This window comes from Buteo buteo, chromosome 19 (genome assembly GCF_964188355.1).
Source record: "Buteo buteo chromosome 19, bButBut1.hap1.1, whole genome shotgun sequence".
NCBI lineage: Eukaryota > Metazoa > Chordata > Aves > Accipitriformes > Accipitridae > Buteo > Buteo buteo.
In genome coordinates this window covers 19,274,365-19,292,191 of record NC_134189.1, presented here as the reverse complement: position 1 = coordinate 19,292,191, position 17,827 = coordinate 19,274,365, and the positions used below count along the sequence as shown (strand labels likewise).

The 17,827-nt window shown below is 40.8% G+C and overlaps 1 protein-coding gene across 11 annotated transcripts in view; it reads right to left on the bottom strand.

Annotated features, from left to right (window-relative positions):
• ABCC9 (ATP binding cassette subfamily C member 9) overlaps positions 1 to 17,827 on the bottom strand; it is a 76,023-nt gene that overhangs the window by 9,097 nt on the left and 49,099 nt on the right. For all 11 annotated transcript variants that reach the window (XM_075051441.1, XM_075051443.1, XM_075051437.1 and 8 more), the window contains 10 exons: positions 17,568 to 17,664; positions 15,223 to 15,467; positions 14,129 to 14,277; positions 13,269 to 13,338; positions 12,284 to 12,441; positions 9,414 to 9,506; positions 6,633 to 6,735; positions 4,151 to 4,252; positions 1,258 to 1,378; positions 142 to 272 (listed from right to left, as the gene is read on the bottom strand). In XM_075051441.1, coding sequence (XP_074907542.1) covers positions 142 to 272; positions 1,258 to 1,378; positions 4,151 to 4,252; positions 6,633 to 6,735; positions 9,414 to 9,506; positions 12,284 to 12,441; positions 13,269 to 13,338; positions 14,129 to 14,277; positions 15,223 to 15,467; positions 17,568 to 17,664 — 1,269 coding nt within the window. The remainder of the gene's footprint in view (positions 1 to 141; positions 273 to 1,257; positions 1,379 to 4,150; positions 4,253 to 6,632; positions 6,736 to 9,413; positions 9,507 to 12,283; positions 12,442 to 13,268; positions 13,339 to 14,128; positions 14,278 to 15,222; positions 15,468 to 17,567; positions 17,665 to 17,827) is intronic.

The following is a 17,827-nucleotide window of genomic DNA, read 5'->3' as shown; positions in this document are numbered from 1 at the left end:
CCTCAGAGAGGACCATCAATGCATAGAGCTGTCACTGCAAGTTGCTGTTATTCTTGCTCTTCTGCCACCTTAGAAAAGAAAACACACTAAGGAAGGATCTGCTCCAGAATGAGGATGATAGGAAATTGCTTGACATGGTACCTTTTGTCCTGGTTTGATATATGCCTTAACGTGCTTAAGAACAGGCTTCAGGTTGTTTTCATATCGAACGCACAAATTCTCAATCTTGATTTCCCCCTCCTGGGGCCAGTCTTTGGGGACTTGAGAGGGATCTGAAATAGTTACAGAAAACCAAACCAAAATGAATGTTATTGAGGGTCACCCTTTATGACATTCCCCTTCCCCCCCCCTCCCTTCCTGAAGTCGCTTGAGAAATGGAGTCCCAGTGTCCTGCCAAGGGGGAGCTGGGAACTGCCTGCTGGGCATGTTAGTGCTTAGCTTCCAGATCTTGACACATAAGAAGAGAGGGCAGATGCTAAAGTGGTTCTTGGCAATGAAACGGGGAGAAGCCAAACGAGCAGAGAAGAATGTAGTGTCAGCACAGTGTTAACATGTTCTTCGGTCAGTAACCGGCACAGGAAGGGCAGTGCAAGGAAGGATGTTGTTACTGCCCTACAACATGAGCTGTTGACATTATCACAGCTCATATTTCATCCTGATTTGCAAATACGCAGGCAGGTTTTGTCTCCAGACTGAGGGGCTTGGCTTTCCAGGGAAGCTTGCTGACCTGAGAGCCTTTTTGGTCTTGCGCTTCAAGCACTTCTAAAATACCAATCAAAGCCAATTTGAAATATGTGGAGTATGAACACCAATGTGCAGTTCAGGGAGAAGTTGCTGGGGTCTGATTGCCAACGTGACCCTGTCCTGTAGTCCCAATTTGCTGCAAAGATCAGAGATTTTGAAGCATGTGACTGGTGGTGCATTTCTGATTTTTATCTGTATTTTTGTTTTCTAAATAGCTACATGGATGTTTTGTTCATCCCATTTATAACTGTGCCCTGGTACTTTCTGATTGTACTCCAGAGCCGTGTTCTGTCTCCCTGGCACTTGGTAGGTTTTTGGTTTTTTTTATGTTGACTATCATGAGCTACATATCTCATAGCTGCTTTTGGCTATCCTTGTCACTCAGATGAGTGGGAGTTCCTACATGTCAATGAGAACAGGTTTTGACCCAAGAGTCGTATACATTTTACATGACCAAGTCTACTGTGCTTTCACATTACCACATTAAAAACCAAAAAGATTAGCATGTAATACCCAAGTAGCCATCATAGTTCTCCGACTCCATGTTCAGGAAGCTGTGTACTTTTTTTACTGCACCCATCTGTACCTCCAGATCAGCCAGATTCCTCACCACCCAGTTCAAATAGTTGGTTATCTGCATCACAAAATGAAAGCAAGGACAGGGATCAGCCTTCTGTCTGTTCATCTACCTGTTTGCGAATAAATGTTGGATAAATTTGTAAAAGTCTTTGGCCTGACTCAGCACAGTGGGTCTCTTACTGATGTTATAACAGTTCAAGACAGTGCAACAGCATCAAATATGTAATAAGCCAGTTGTACTCCATCACAAACAACCCTGACATAGTAATTTAGTGCTTGGTATTGTCATCCTTGTTTTTTGAAGGAGAACTATGGAAAGATTGTACCTACAATCTGAAGATGTGACTTATTAAGGGAATCTCTTGTTCTCAGCATCTAGTCATCAGTACTGAAAGACATCTTCTTTAAGCACACAAACACAGGAAAAAATCAAAATTAGAAGCGCTGTTTGGAAATATTACATTTTCTAATCTTTCAAAGACTGCAACTAAGGATTAAGAAAGCTCACTATTTACAAATATATTGAAAAGATCTGACGGGCATTTCATTTCTGTTTCTGTCTGTGCATATTTAGATAATTCATTTTTCTGTGCAATATATGAGTGTTTTTAGCATAGAAATATATCAGAAAAAATGTATTATCAGCTCAGTGGTACTTCCTTCTTGATTTTTTTCCTCATTAGTAATGAAAAGGATTTGATCAATAGTAAAGGTATTACTTGTAGTAGATAATAGTTGATAATTAGTTGTCTAACAATACCCAGTAGCTTAGTGAAACTGATCTCTAGTCAGGACTGACTATTTAAGGCTAAAAATTATAAAGCAATTTCCTAAACATTTCCTGAACATTCTTAAGTCTGTATTTAGGTGCTCATATAAGAAAGAAACACTGATCTTATTAGGAACAGTTGATTGCCAAGCACCTTTAAAAATTGGGATACTTTACATACCTGAATAAAGGTTTAGAAACTTAACACAGTGAAAACATCCTGTACACAAATATATTCAGAGAAAGGTTTTGCCATTTATTTGTAGAAGATTGCTGAATCTGCCAAATAAGAACTTTATTATGAATAAATCATCCAGCCCCACTTCTTTTCCAATAACCTAATACAGATGCAATAGGCATGCACTAAATAAGATCTATCCTTAAGACAGAGTTACTCGAGGGGGTATTATTTTCTTTGTTGTTCAGAAACCCACTCAATTGGTGTCCAGCTTTTGAGTCAGAAAGTTATGGAAATGGGTACGTTTGCAGATAAGCTAAACACTCTGCAGAACTGCTGCTTGCAGAGTAGCCAGCTGCAATCATAGATCTGGCAGATTTGATAACAGAGCCTGGCATCCAAATGGCTCTACCCATTATTTCAACCTTCATCGCAGTCGTGCAAGGGAGTTGGCAGTGTTTATACAAGGGCAGAGAATAAGTTTATGGATGTCTACTGTAAACACAATGTTGGTACAAACAGCTTGCTCTCATCCAGGTCCAAACATCAGCCCTCTCTTAGCTCCAAAGAGAAATGATTGAAACCTGTGTCAGGGGACACGGGTGATGATCCAACTGCATTCAAAATTTCATCAGTGTTGTTGTGGGGCAGGAGAGAAACAGGTAATCACTTGGTGACTACAGCATTTTTTCCTCTGCTCTGCCAGACTTCAGCACATAGCTAATTTACACTGATGATCCGTTTGCAAACACAGACTAAGTACAAAGAAGCCAAAGATGATGCAGACATCCTGGCGCTTCCAGATCTCTGCTAATGAAGCAGGATTACCAGGAATGTTTTCAGAGTGAAGTTGAAGCACTGGGACTGATTCTCAGTTGCTGGCAGGTTCTCACACTGCTGCAACAGTGGCACAAAGGGGATCTAAGGCTATCCTAAGGCAGCTGCTGAGAACTTTCTGTTGTAACCATGGGCTTGCCAGTACTTGCATGCAAAGCCAAATCTCAGTGTTAGACCCATACCCATATCCCTCCCTCATACCAGTGCTGTAAAGCAGCGAGATTTTTGCCACGCTAGCCATGATTTAAAAAATTCTTCCTGCCACTATCCTCATTCTCCTTTTGTCCCCACTCTCGTGGTTGATTCAGTGATATTTCTACTGTGGTGATTGTACTCACTCTGTGCTCATGATGCACTCTCAGCCTCTCTTATAGCCTACTACATGAAACCACTGTTCCTTCTCCATGACTCAGCTCAAATAGCTCAGTGAGAACGATGATGTCAAAATGAATCAGCTAGCGTGCTACCAAAATCTCCTCATTCCTAACCCCATCTCCTCTGCTTTCCTACTGCTGCCTGTCAGGATGAACCATGCCCACCAGCCCCAAAGGTCCCCGTCCCCAAATCCATTCAGAATTGCATGGACAATATTGGCCATCCTAGTAGTTTCCCTCCAAAGGCAGAACTGGTATTTCTGATTCTTCAGCAATTATTTTATTTGGTCTTTTGTTAAAGATTACCCAGGTTATGACAATCTGTGGAATAGTATTTTCTGGCAGGTTTTGCCATATACAGGCGGAACCAACACTGTGTTGTGCAAAACAGAGTGCACAGCAGGTCCTCTTACGCATTCTTGATTTTCCTGCTCTGCTTGGGAGCACGCAGGGCCTGGGAATGGTTGTGTTTTTTTAATTGGCTCATAAAACCTGAAGCAAGTCCAAGTTGCCCTGAACTCTCTCAACTTTGGCTCAAATCCATTATTTGCAAGATTGGTTTTTTCAAGATTAAGCAAGCTGGAAGATAACCCTGTATATGTATTTTTAAAAGTATTATAAAATTAATACATTGGTCTGAAAGTTCTTATGCTTTGCCTTGGTACATACCGTCAGAGCATACAGGAGACCTAGCCCCACAAACCCCGAGTGAGGCCCTTCAGTGATGGAAGTGACAGCTGCAGTCAGAACTATACAAGCACCGAGGTAATCCTGGAATGAGAGAGAGGGGGAGAGAAAGTTTCTACGCAACATTAAAATGCAGCAACAAGAAAATTTCTTTAGTTGCAGAGCAGGTTCACTTCAGTGAGGATTATTTCTTTAATGGCACCTAGTCCTTAATTCTGGTTTGGTTTTCCTGGAAAAGGTCAGGGGTTGTGGTGCCCAACCTGAAACACTCTAAAGGAACTTGCTGAACACAAGTGAAACAGGCCAGTATTTTCTGCAAATCCATTTGGGCTAGGGTATCTTGTTGTGGCCACCCCGAAAAAAGCAGGTATCAAAAAATCTAATAAGCACATAAAAAAAATAAAATCATAAGAATGACATAACAATGACCCCCTTAATTCCTGCCACTAAAACAAATCAATTCCACTCTCTCCACTGTCCTTCAGGTCTTCTCAAACATGGGTTTGCCTTCCCAAAAAAGAGAAGTATCAGTGACTGCACAAAGTCCATGAAGAATTTTGGCAGAATTTATACAGGTCATGCACATGTTTTATTGGCACAAGTGGGCAGCCTGACATACAGTGTCTACATCATGCAATGGGACACTCTGCATGGTGAAGGCATCCCTAAGCCTGCTATACCCTCACAGCCTGCAGTGAAACACCACGTGGGTGTTGGCAGTGTGGACTCTGAAAGCAGTATAGCTGTGTAGTTGTGGTGCTGCAAATGGGCTACTAAGCCTTGCTCCTGCCACAGCACTTTGAGTTTCAGAGTGATTCTGTGGTAGATACCTGAAGGATCTCAGCTCTGTTGCATGGTGATGACTCGCTTTACAGAAATTGCTGTGTTAGAAAGATCTGACTTCTCACAAGCTTTGCAGGAGCTTGAACCCATCTTCTTGATGTGTACCTCAGTTTTGAAGTGAATGCCACATATGATCTCATGTAGTTGTCAAGGTGCCTGATTCATGAGACTGCTGGTATTCCCACTCTCCCACTGCTCCCTGCATTATATTTACTTTGGATTACAGGGTTAGCATTTTCCATCCATTTTTTTCCTCCTGTCTGATAATATCCTGCCTGGAATCTTTCCTTCTGAGATTTGAAACGAGGGCTGCCTAGTTCATCTGTCAGTAAAAAGTGTTGATGAGCAGATGACAGACTCGAACTTAACATCTACAGGGAAGCAGAAGCACAATGGTCTCGAGTCTCCACCAGCAGTTGGGACAGGACTTCACGGTTGATATTAAATCCTACAAACTTTTGAGTGACCTTAGTACCACTGTGCCATTAGGCAGAGCTAAATGAACTATTCCTTGGCAAGACCACATTATTTCTAATGCTATGATGAAGTGACGCATAATCTTGGATCAAATTCATTCCTCATGTAAGCAAGTCTAAGGCTGTGAGACATTAACAGGCATTGCCACAGCTTATTCCAGGATTGGCGGTTGCTCTGTTATTTATCTGTCTTTGATTTGGAAGCAAGTTCAGCTTGATCTTGGATGCTGTACGAAGCTGAAGGCTTCATGCACAAGGGAAAGCTTTGCCATCATAAGAAATGGAGCACAACTTTGTTGCTCCACCAGCGTACCAGGAGATGAAGGTGAGGATACAGCCTTTGATGTGAGGATAAATCATGCCTGTTACTATTTGTGTCTAGCAGAATCAGGTCACTGCTCTGTTTATTCATTGCTCTTTTAGTGTCAGATGAATAAGAAAATCACGGTGACTTTGCTTGCCTCTTCTTGCCTTGCAGATCAGGAAAGTTCCTCACATGCTGTCCCTGAAGAGGCCTCATAAAAGCCAGGAGCCTGTCTCACTGGCAGTGGCTGTGTCATGCCCTACTGTCATTTGTCTTGCAGTTGGAGTCTAGTTCTGCCATCTTTCGTGATACTGAGCGGTAAAATCACAAACAGTATGGCCTCACAGCTGTAGTAAAGGCACTGCAAAGGAGGGGTTTAAATTACAGCTGTGGGATTAAACCTGTTGCTGGAGAGATACCTCAGGACCTGGAAGCTCAGTGGTGCCTAAACCAGCCCTGGCAGAATGATGGCACAGTCCACAAAACTACAAAAATCCATGCTCTGCTTTGAAAGCAGTTCCTGCTGCAGCAGGTCTGCAGATGCTGCACAGTAGTAGAGAAAGCCTTATTTCAAATTATGTAAATGTTTGTTCTTGCACTCTCTTCAGATGCTAGACATCACAACAGCAAAAGATGAGGGAGACTTGTATTTTCTTACCCCCGGCCAAGAAAGCTGAAAAAACCCTATGGGTTTAACATAAACAATCCCAATCTATTTTAAGGAACAGTGTGTATAATCTCATCGCGAGATTAATTCTCGTTATTATCTTCTCTGCATCAGGCAAAGTCTCTGTTTGCTTCCAAGGTTTCAAAACCATGGCTGGGATGAAACTGAACGTACCGTCCTGACCTCCAGCCATCTGTTGGCAGCCGATAGAAATAAGTAGGCAATGTTGTTCGTGTCCGTTAGTTCCAGCATACGTTGTTTAAATCTGGCTTCGTGCCTGCCAAGAGCAAAGTTGTTATATTACAACACATTATACACCCATACACAAAAGGATGACACATTAAACTCTTCTCTCCCTCCCCTCCCCCCAAACCAAAACTTTTTGCCCTTCTGCTTTCGCCAAACTTTGGGTTAAAAACTCTTCCCTAAGGACCCATACCTGCTGCCAGGGCTCTCCTTGACTAGGCAGAGCTACATGTACGATGGGGAGGAATTTGTTCAACAAGCAATTATATCGGCCTAGATTTTGGATCAGAGCCTGTCCCCTCAAAGAGACTCCAATGCCAGGCTGCTAGGGACGGTTTTCCTTCCTGCTGCCGCCCTCCAGTTCTCTCACAGGCGAGTGCTGCTGTGGCCCCTCATTTCTTCCTCACAAGCCACTAGCAAGAGCAGAAGGCTCACCTGTCAGCTCAAAATCAGATTTCGGAAGTTACCTGGCCAGCTGCAGGAGTCTTCAACAGGAGTGACACCTCTAAGGTTACAACTAATAGACTGTAGATTGATCAGTAGCTCAATACTTTTCAGCTACTCAGCTCAGCTGTTTTCTCAGCCAGTCGCATATTGCCTAAGCAGCTTGGAAAACTACAGCGAGGGACAGCTATAGATCATTTCTGAATTACCAAAATGAGCGGTGTTACCTCCACTGGCGCGTGTTTCTCTCTCCCCCGCGTAATGCCCGTCACATTTAAAAACCAGTGCAAGGATGTCAGAGTGCCTAAGAGCCGAGGTACACTTTGGGAGGGGAGGGGGAAAGCTCTGTTGGTGTAAGTGTATTAAATTCATGGTGCCTTGCAGTACTTTAGGCATGACCTGCAGTCAGATGGAAACCATTTCATTGTTTCATACTCTACTGTCTGTTAAATACCCTCACTTGAATAAACTAGCTGAACTTCATTCAGCAGCTTATCGTCTGTTTTATCATGGCAAGCTCTTCCATTTTATAGTCTCAGGGCCCTGCTGTGAAGCACCTGTAACCCCTGTTCTGCCAGAAACTTCTTTTTTTTTTGCCTTTTCCCACCGATACTTTATTTCCTTCTACACAGCTTGTAAACATGGCAAGCAACCTCTGCAAAACAGCAACTGGCAACAGTAATGACGTGGGGAGGAGCAAAGATGCACTGACTATTCTGCTCGTCTGCCTTTCTGGCAGCAAAACTCCTGTTTTCCTAATGGAAAATCTGACATGCTCAATCTGTATCTTTTCATCCATGTCCAGCTCATCTTCTGGGCAGTTTTAGACTTTTATCCTGTCAGATGACAAACAGCAAAGGTCACTGAAATTGCTTTCTGATCCAACTGTACTACTTTGTGGTAAGTTATGTGAGGAGCTGCTTTATTTTATCCTGGAACATACTGAACTCAAACTGCAGAGAATGACTAACAGGACTATTAGTAAATATGAGCTTGCCGGCAAAAAACACTGGAGACTTCAGGTTTGGTTGACAGTGGAGCATAGACAGGGAAATGAAATGGCTTTGATTAGCACCAGAGATCCTGGAAAGCTCAAGTGACGGTTATGATGCCTGGTCCTTCCACAGGGCTGCCTTCTGCTCTCTGTCGTCCAAGCCCACATTGCCTTTTTGTAAGGTAAAGAAGAGTTGAACAACTCCCAAGAAGTGCTAAGCTCCTTTGTCTTTCTGAGGAGATAGATAGCGTGATGAAAGGCCACTCCGAACCTCTCAAGAAGCACTCAGCATCAGGCCTTAATTATAACTTACTGTTTCAATACATCATTCTGGTTGACAAAACTTGTTAAAACATTTGTTGACCGCTGGCTCACATCTCTTCAACACAGCAACCTTTTTGCTTGTCCTGCCACAGTCCTTACTGCAGCACTCTGTACTAATAGCCTGGGTCCTAAAGCTACCTTGAAGTGATGCAACAGTCTTAAGCTGTTAAAATAGGTGTGCAGATAGCATTGCAGTGAGATCTGCACTGGTTTGAAATTATACATTGTACAGAATGAATGCTTGCTGGGGGCCACCATCAAGCTGGCACTTTTGATAGAGTCATGCTAGCTATAATATAGTGAATATATGAGGAGAATTTGGGCTATATTTCATGTAGCAAGTAGAGAAAAAATATATGCATGGGAAGTTGGAAAGATTCTCTGAATCTTCTGGAATTTATTTTTCAGTTTTGATTGACAAGGCTAGGTTTTACAATATTAAGTTCTGTTCTGCTGTAGTTTTCTTGGAAAGTCTCTCAAGCTGCATATTGACTTTTGGTTGGAGAGTGCTATAATGATGTTTCCCTGCCTGAGGAGTGGGTTAAATACAGAAATGATTCCAGGGCACTTGGATAGCACAGCTTGTAGGATATAGCAGGGGGGTCTGAAGGAGTGGTGCCTGTGCCTGCCCGACAAAGGAGAGCTCCCTGCCATCCAAGTAAGGCATGGTTAAACTAAACATCTTAAAAGTTTAAATATCGTATCCTAAAAAAGTATCATCTTTAATTCAGCGGAAAACCAGTACAGATAAATTAGTGTGTTACTGAAAATATGCGCAAGTGTTTAGAGGCATGGCAAAGCAACAGGAAAAGAAAATCTCTTCCCTTTTTTGAGATGGCTTAATTAAAGTCTACCATATTCAACAATTTGCCCTCAGACATGCTCCAAGCAAGCTGCATGGGCCAGACCAAAACCCAAGCCTCCCTTTAATCATTTGTTTTACTGACCTGAACGCTCTAATGGTGGTAAGGCCTTCAGCTGTCTCAGAGAAGTGACAGAGTAAAGGTAGCTGGGTGCTGTCATCAAGTTCCTGGAGGTCCCTGGGAGTACAAAAAACAGCAGACAGCCATTACAATGTAAACATCTCTGTAGAAATTTCACTGCGTAACAGACAAGAATAGACATTTTATGTGTTGCACGTATTCTTTTCAGGATGACACAAAATAGTGGTTTTTATAGTACAGAAAGACACTGACATGGGAATATCATATTTCTCTTTTGCCATAGGAGCCTTTGAATCATCTCCCAGCCACCTCCACAATCTAGCTTTTGGTCACAGCTAAGCTTCTCTTTGTCCCACAGAGAACATCATCTCTCCCGGATAAAAACCTGCTGTCCATTTTAGCCAGATGCTAATTACCTTCTATCCTCAAATGTTCTAATTTATTAATATAATTAATATAATTAACTTGAATTCAGAACAGTTGATTTTAAAATTTATAGCATGTTATTTGTGGCTTTTACATCAGGTATAAAATAGAGTTAGAGTATCTGCAAGTTTATCTGTTTTATTGCAACTCTATCAGCTGGCCTAACAAAAAGGGTGCCTTTCCATATAAACCTTGCCTTGTTTTGAGTATCTTTAAGTACTGCAACATGCTGAATGTAAAATATAGCAGACCTTCTATTTGTGGTGTTAACATTATCACACTGGTTGAAATAGAGTCAGCACTGACAGAGAAATAATATGAATGAGAAATTTCCTCAATTATTCAGCAATGGTATTTTCAACACCTGCATGGAGGGATGATATTTAAGTTTAAAAATTCCAGTCTCCTGAAACAGGAACATTTTCCAAACCACAGACACAAATACATCTTTCTGTAACACTCTGCCATTGGCACAGCAGCCAGTTGTATAAACAGAAGAGAGGCCAGATCATTAGATATTTAAACTCTTTATTAAAATCCTACTACGTTTGCACACTGTATTAGATAGATAGGGAGAAATAAGTGCTCCATGATGCTGAATGTTACAGTATACAGGACTGGATTTGCTGCTTATGTTTTGATGATAAATATGCTCTCTTTCAAATTTATGATGGAAAATACACAGGAGTTTTTGAGACATGTAATGGAAAATACAACAGAGAGTCAAAGTGCTGCAAGGAATACTGCAAATATTTGCATTTCTAAAAATTAGTGAAGCCTGGAAAGTATTGCATGCAAGTAAGTTATAATACTGGCTGAAACTATTCCTTCATCCTACATATCCCAAGACTATTTTTTCTAGAAATAAATTAGATTTATTAATTTCTATTGTGGATTGAAGGAACACAAGTCAGCCCCTGAATGCCTCACAATTATAAGAGTTTAATTTAAAGTTATGGACTCGCAGAGCCAAAGGGTGCAAGTGTGTGTGCACTGACTTACAGGGGTGATCAACCTCTCGCTAGCTTGCATGGTATGGCTATGGGTACAGCATGTAGGAAAACCAGATTTGGAGATGGATGGAGACTTTACTTTCATATATAAAATACAGAGAGAAACTGTAGTATTTCCCTGGGGGGTCTAATACATCAGCTTTGCCTACTCTTGTGTATTTTAAGTAAGAAGTTTACACAATGTGCACTGTTATGTGTAGCAAGACAGGGTGACACTCATAAGACCACAATGGACTTAAGAATGAAAACCAGGTCTCCTGATGCCTCATCCACCTTGAGACCTGGTGTGCTGCCACGTACAGCTTTAGTTTGGAAACCTTGTGGGGAAAGAACAAGGTTTCTGAAAAATCTCAGGGAATTTAAGCAAGTTATTTCAGAATTAAACATTTTTGGTTTGTGCATTCTGATTATAGAGTTTTCTTATGAATAAATCTCCTTGGAAATTCTGAGGAAAGCCGATGAGAAGGAGGGTAAAGTGAAGCTGAATTATTGATATGTTGCTCTGTGCACCTCCTGCTCCATTGATTTAAGGGGAATAACTAACACAATTCTTTCTCAGGCCACCTAAATAAGAGTATAATTTGTGAGGCCAACTGTACTGGTACGCTCAGTTGAAAATCACTGTGTCTCTTAACCGGATGCTACAAAACAGCAACTAATGCTTTACCATGTGCCTACTGCAAAGGCAGGGCCAGAAGTGACAGTTGCTAATGATGGTAGGTTGTTTTGGCCTCCCTGCAGGTCAGCAGGCACCTTAACAGGTATTTTTAAGTATCAGAAAGTGGAGTAAATCTAGCCAGAAATCTGGCTGATTAAAAAAAGAAGCATGACTGATTGAATTTAAGAAAAAAAGGTCAAATGGCTTGCTTAAGATGTTTTACTAAATTATATAATGAATTTAGCACTAGAAGCGTGACTCTAAGAAATCATGACACTCTTCTTGCTGAAAGAATGTACTCTTTATAACCAGCCAAAACATTCTGAATATGAAATGTTGCAGTAGAGTGGAAATGACTGTGGAGGTTTTTTCCCAATGTGAAAGAAATTGCTATGAAGAAATATGAAGAAAAAGCTATGACTGACGTTAATCCAGGAAGTTATTTTCCATTCTCTACTAACCCTCAAAAGGTCAAAGAGGAGCTTTGACCAGATGCGAGCCGGCTCAGTTGATTAACAAACTTCATGCTCATCTGACTCTATAGCCAACAGTGTACAAAAGTGCTGCAACTAGTGTTACTTCCCCAAATACCCCATCTGTAGTCAGCCAGCTGGAAACATCCTCCAATGTATGTCTCAAACTCATACCTCAGGATTAAAGCAGGACGCCATGGCCATTTCCTCCTTATACTAGCTCCTATAACCTCACATTCCATCATAACTCTTATGTACAATTTTTTTAGAAGACATTTTCAGGACAGTTTTTTTAATACGTACTTGGAAGCAACTCTGAAGTATTTCTGGATGAAATAAAATGCTATCCCAAGAGGCACGAGGGCAACAAGGAACCATGGAGTGGCATAGGAGATCATTCCAATGGCTGACAGGCAGAGTAAGGTGGACCGAGTAAGAGACTCCAGCGTAGGAGGAATGTGCTAGGGCAAAACAAAAAATATACATAAGGCAAAAATCACTGGTAGTACCACTATATGCCTTTTCCTATAGAGGACCATAGGGAAAGTGGAATGACACCACTGTACACTCATTGATATTCTCCCTGTATCAGGAGCCTTTATGTTTCTGCAGGTCTACTACTCAAATGTGCAGAGGTTAAAAAATGAGTCAGTAGATTTTTTCGAAAGGCCAGTGTTTCAAAGATCATGGGGAAATAGGAGCCATTTCCACCTCATTTATATAACAGGCAAGAAAGAAAATTGTTCTTGATGTCCCAAATATTTAGAGAAACAGCATGCTCTTTCTCAGAGCCTCTTAATTTTCCTTCCATCTTCCCATCACCCTTACATTCAGGATTATTGCTCATCTAAACATTTTAATTCACAGCCATAGTGAAAGCATCCCTTCCTCTCCCCGAATGCTCTAAATTCACATGTGCTACAGCCAGGATGGAACATCTATTTTTCATGTGTTCTCCCATATAGTTAAAGTTATTATATTCTACCCTATTTCCTGTTTTGAGCTCCAAATCTGGAGTTTTGCTAGTCCAGATCTTCCAACAGAAGCAATCAGTCTGCATATGAAGAAATGAAGAGCCACCATCTCCCACCATGTTTATTCTAATGGTTATCTGCCCTCATTACTACAAATGTGTGTACCTTCTATTTTGAGTTTGTCTATCATCATTCCCAGAGCCTGTTTTTGCTATGCCTTTCCCTACTGAATATTTTAATACATCATCTTATCCAGTAGCTAAGTGAAAATTAAAGCCAAGATGTAATAAAACAGAATATATTGATATGTCTACCTGATCAATGATATTTGTATCAGCAGAGAAGCGATTTAGAATTAGCCCCAATGGAGTCATATCGAAGAACCTGTTGAACAAATTAAAACCAAAAAGTTACCTGAAAAGGAATTCCAGTTTTGGGTAGAAAGCCCAGTCAGACAGAACACAGAGCTATGTCCAGCCATTTTCTAAAACCAAGCAGTAAATTTGAATAACCTAACAGATCATAATGCCTGCATCCTGACTATCTAAATGCACCTCGTGGCAATTCCTCCTGAAAAAACTTTTAAGTCTCCTCTTCCAAAAACCTACCATCTTGCCTGCTGCTCTTTCATCCATGCTCCCTAAAGATTTAAGATCCCTTGCAAAGATCACAGCCTGTCCCTGGCTGCTGCTCAACCTCCTGCGTGGTACTGGGCACCAGGACTCAGTTGTTTCATGAAAGCACTGTGATAACTGTATTTGTTATGCAGGCACCCTTTTGGCCAACCTGCTGCATGTGAGAGACTGTGCTTATCGTGCACAGAACCTGTCGCCGGCCATCGGAAGAAGCCTGGTGTCCACGTTGTGTGACAGCATGCCCATTGCTCAGAGTTGGAGCTGAGTGCCCTGGAACTAGAACTGCACTCAAAGCTGTCCCTGACATGCCAGCCTGGAAGGGGGTGCTAGCTATCTGTCATGTTTCAGCCAGATAAAAAAGGGGTCAGAATTTCACATGTTCTGACATGGAACTTTTTTCCCTGATTATGTCTCCTATTTTCACTTTTTGAGGCCTTGAGGGCAAATACAAGAGCTTTTCACAGGAGTACCCTCCCAGTTACAAAGAGGACAGGTTTTGACCATGTAGTTATTCAGGAGGAATGTTATTTTTGCTGTACCTGATTGGTCCAAGGATGATCTTGTTGAGGAGATTATGGTGTAGGTTCTTGGCTGCTGTGAGGCCCATCCACTCCACAGTCAGAGATGTGATGAGGCAAAGGACAATCCCTGCTCCAGAGAGGGTGCTGAAGACAGCTACATGATAAGTCTAATAAAATGACAAATACGTCAGTCCTAGAAATAAACACCCATTTCTCTTTTCTGCTGGAAAGTTCCCAAAGTACCTGGTACCAATCTGCTAGTATGTCATATCCCATATATTATTACATGATTATATTAACATAATCTTTGGGAAATAGAAGAACTATGGAGGAACTGCAGTTCATTAACTTCACATTAGAACACATCATTTATTTCAGAAGATCTGGCAGTTCTAAGATCCCTCAACCTACTGATAAGTACCCTTCGAGACCTTGAGGTGATAGTAGTTAGAACTGTGAAGATAGACTAACTGGACACAATGCAAAAGTATGCAAATTGTTAGCCAAGAAACTCAGACAACCAAAGTAGAACTTCTCAAGAATTAAGGCATTTGAGAGATGTTGGAAAGTTCCACCTTATTAAGTTCAAGCACCACTAAAATTCCCAGAGCAAATCCTAATCTGCCAGGACTATAACACATTGAAGTCTTCTGAAAGTTTACTAAGTAGATTCCAGTGAGATATTTGTATACGAGTCAAATTTACAGCTTTAAGCAGATTGTATTTAAGTAGTACATTTGAAGACTTTTTTTTTTTTTTTTTTCTGGCAGGACATACTGGACAGCCAATACTTAGGAAAATGGGGTCATTGACTTAGGTGTTAAAAAATCCAGATGGAAAAGTTTACTATGACATTCCTTCCTTTGAAAGGTCAATCATTTTTCTAACCTTAAACATGCTTCTGTTTCAGTTTTGCAAGTTTGAAAAGATTGATAAAATTTGAATTGTCTTATGTTTCAGCATGAACAATTCATCCATCCTATACAATAATCAATCTTACTATATCTATGTGTGTTTCCAATCTATCTGGCTTCTAGATGAACAGCAAATAATTACTTTAGAACATTTTTTTCTTTTCTTTTTTCCCTGTCAAGCTCCAAGATATGGCCCACCTTATTTGTGCTCTTATCACCAAAGTTCCTGACTTCATTTGCATTGTCCATGGATGTCCATGTAGCAAGCCAATAATCTATGGCCACTATAACTGAGTGCTTCAACAACTTTGAGAAAATCATCAGAAAGAGCAAGAAAAATCCTCCAGAGGTTAGATATCTCCAGCAGGTTTTCCACGGCATCTTTGTCCTGAGCCTCAAGACAGTTGACATATTATCATCTTCATCCTCTTCCTCTTCTTCCTCTGTGACTCAGACATTTGATCAAGTTAGCTTGGATTCAGTACTAAGAATTATACCTGGTTTTATTGGATTTGGTTGACTTTTATTTTGTTTTGAATTTTAATTTTAATGGCAAAATTCAATTTGTCATTTAAGAACAGCAAAAACTTCAGATATATTTTCATAAGACTTCCCCTGTGCTCTTTGAGCAACTCTATAGACTGTCAGTCTTTGACTTGTTACGGTTTTGTTAATGCAATATTTTTGTAAATTAGGTCTTCAGTACTGACTATTTATAGTAGAGACTAGGCCTTTCCCAACCTGTTCAGCTGCTTTTATTATACAGTCAGCAGAGCACTTTGGGTCACATGGAATATTCTAGAAAGCACTCCAAAGCTTTCCATCCAGGTGCTCTGTCATCTGTTGCATGAAAGAGTTCAGTTTTCCCTTCATTCAAGAGTGCTAAAGTTTTGTCTCTGATAAAATCATAATTGTTCAAATTATACTGAAATACAATTGTTAGAAGACTTCTGCTATGGAAATATATATTTCATAGGTGCATAAACATGACATCTAAAAATTATTTTTTTCCAGATAATAAGAATATGAATATCATAGCCTTGCAGGCACACTTGGGGAAGAGGAATGTTAACCTGCTCTTGACAGCCTGTACTAACTACATTTCCACTCATTTCTGATTTTGAACATTAAAAATTAATTAGTAAGTGATTTCTTGAAAGTTGAAATTCTACACTTCTCTACACACAGAGACTTTGTGTACATTCCCTAGGTCACATAGTAAGTGTGGATGACCTAGAATGCAATGTCAGGTTATATTTCTGTCCTGAAGTTACTGATATGTGTTTTTTGATCTGAATGATGTCTGCTTTTTGCAGGCATTCTGTGGACTATATGGACATGTCTTTTTTCCCCGTGTTTTCTATTTTACCCCACAAAAAAGATACAGGTTTTTGGCAAGGCTTTCTTGCACAGACCAAAAGGAGGAGCTTGGGAATGACCTCTATTTAAACTTGTCCAAGAATTTAACTGATAAAGTATACTGATGACTGCACATATTAAGAGGTATTCTGCTCGGCTCTGCCAAAGAAGTACGAAGCCAACATAATATTTCTGTCTCAAGGGCTTTGGGATCCAGCTCTGCCTATCGTACAGTGATTGGGAACTTCTTCAAAATGGAGCAATCCAGGACTTACAGACATGTCACTTAAGATGACAATCTGTCATGAGCATTGCCAGATGAAACATAAGGCAGCCATAAAGAGCCTTTTAATAGCCAGCATGCATTCTGTGATCACTCCAGCCAGTATTGCCATGATAATCCCTGCAATTAGTGCTCCTGTTGAATTAAGGTGAAGCCTGCAGTTCACCTCTTCTCTTCCCTGGCACAAACTTACTGGTTGCCAGGGCTGACTACTCCCTGTAGGCCTGGTCTAGCATCCCAAGGATGTTCCTCACGGGTCTTGTTGCCAGCTGCCAATCTCCAACCATTCTGCCCCCTGCCCCACTTTAAAAGTGATGTGAATCTGAATCTGCACCTCTAAAAGCATCAAGACCTGGGGGGAGCAAGAAGCTAAGCTTGAGAACAAAGCCTAACGCTTCTCCCATAAATAGTCCAAGCTAGAAAAATAGCAGGTTAACTCCATATCTAAAAAGGAATTGAAAATAACTACAAGTTTGATCCCATGGTGATACTTCAAAAGCCCAGAACAGACCATTCACAGATATGTCACGAGGGATAGGGCTACAGCTGATCTAACTTTAAGAAGCCAATGACTAGGCAGAGCTACCTCAATTTGCTCTAATTACAATTCTTACTGTTGTTTTACTTCTATCTCACCCCTCAACACCTCCAGACAGTATGAGTTAGCAAAGAAATTAACTTGTTTTGGTACACGCTTATCCCTGCACAATGTTTAGAGAAATCTACGGAGAATCCCTTAAACAAGTCATATTGTAAACAGGTCGAAGTATTGGACTTTCTACTGTTATTACCAAGTGTCATCAACATCTTCATACTTCGTTGCTAAGAACTGCCAGCTATTCAAGTGGAAAGGCAATGAAACATGGTAATAGAGTAAATAAAGTGAAATGATAAAACATACCTTCATCTTCATCTTCCAGTTGTGATTTGGATTCTCTGGGGTACATGGCCCTTCTAAGGGTTTTTCTCTCAAGAGTAGTCTGGTCAGCTTCCATATCCTGTAATAAGGAATCTTGTTTACTAATTTGAGAGCTTAGCTGTCTGCCACCGTGGTAGCCCCAACAGTAACCTCAAAGAGACTTTATTTTGATCATTTAGCTCACACTATGCAAAAGCACAGCATTTTAGGATTTATCTTTCAGAAAATCCTGCTTCATCTAC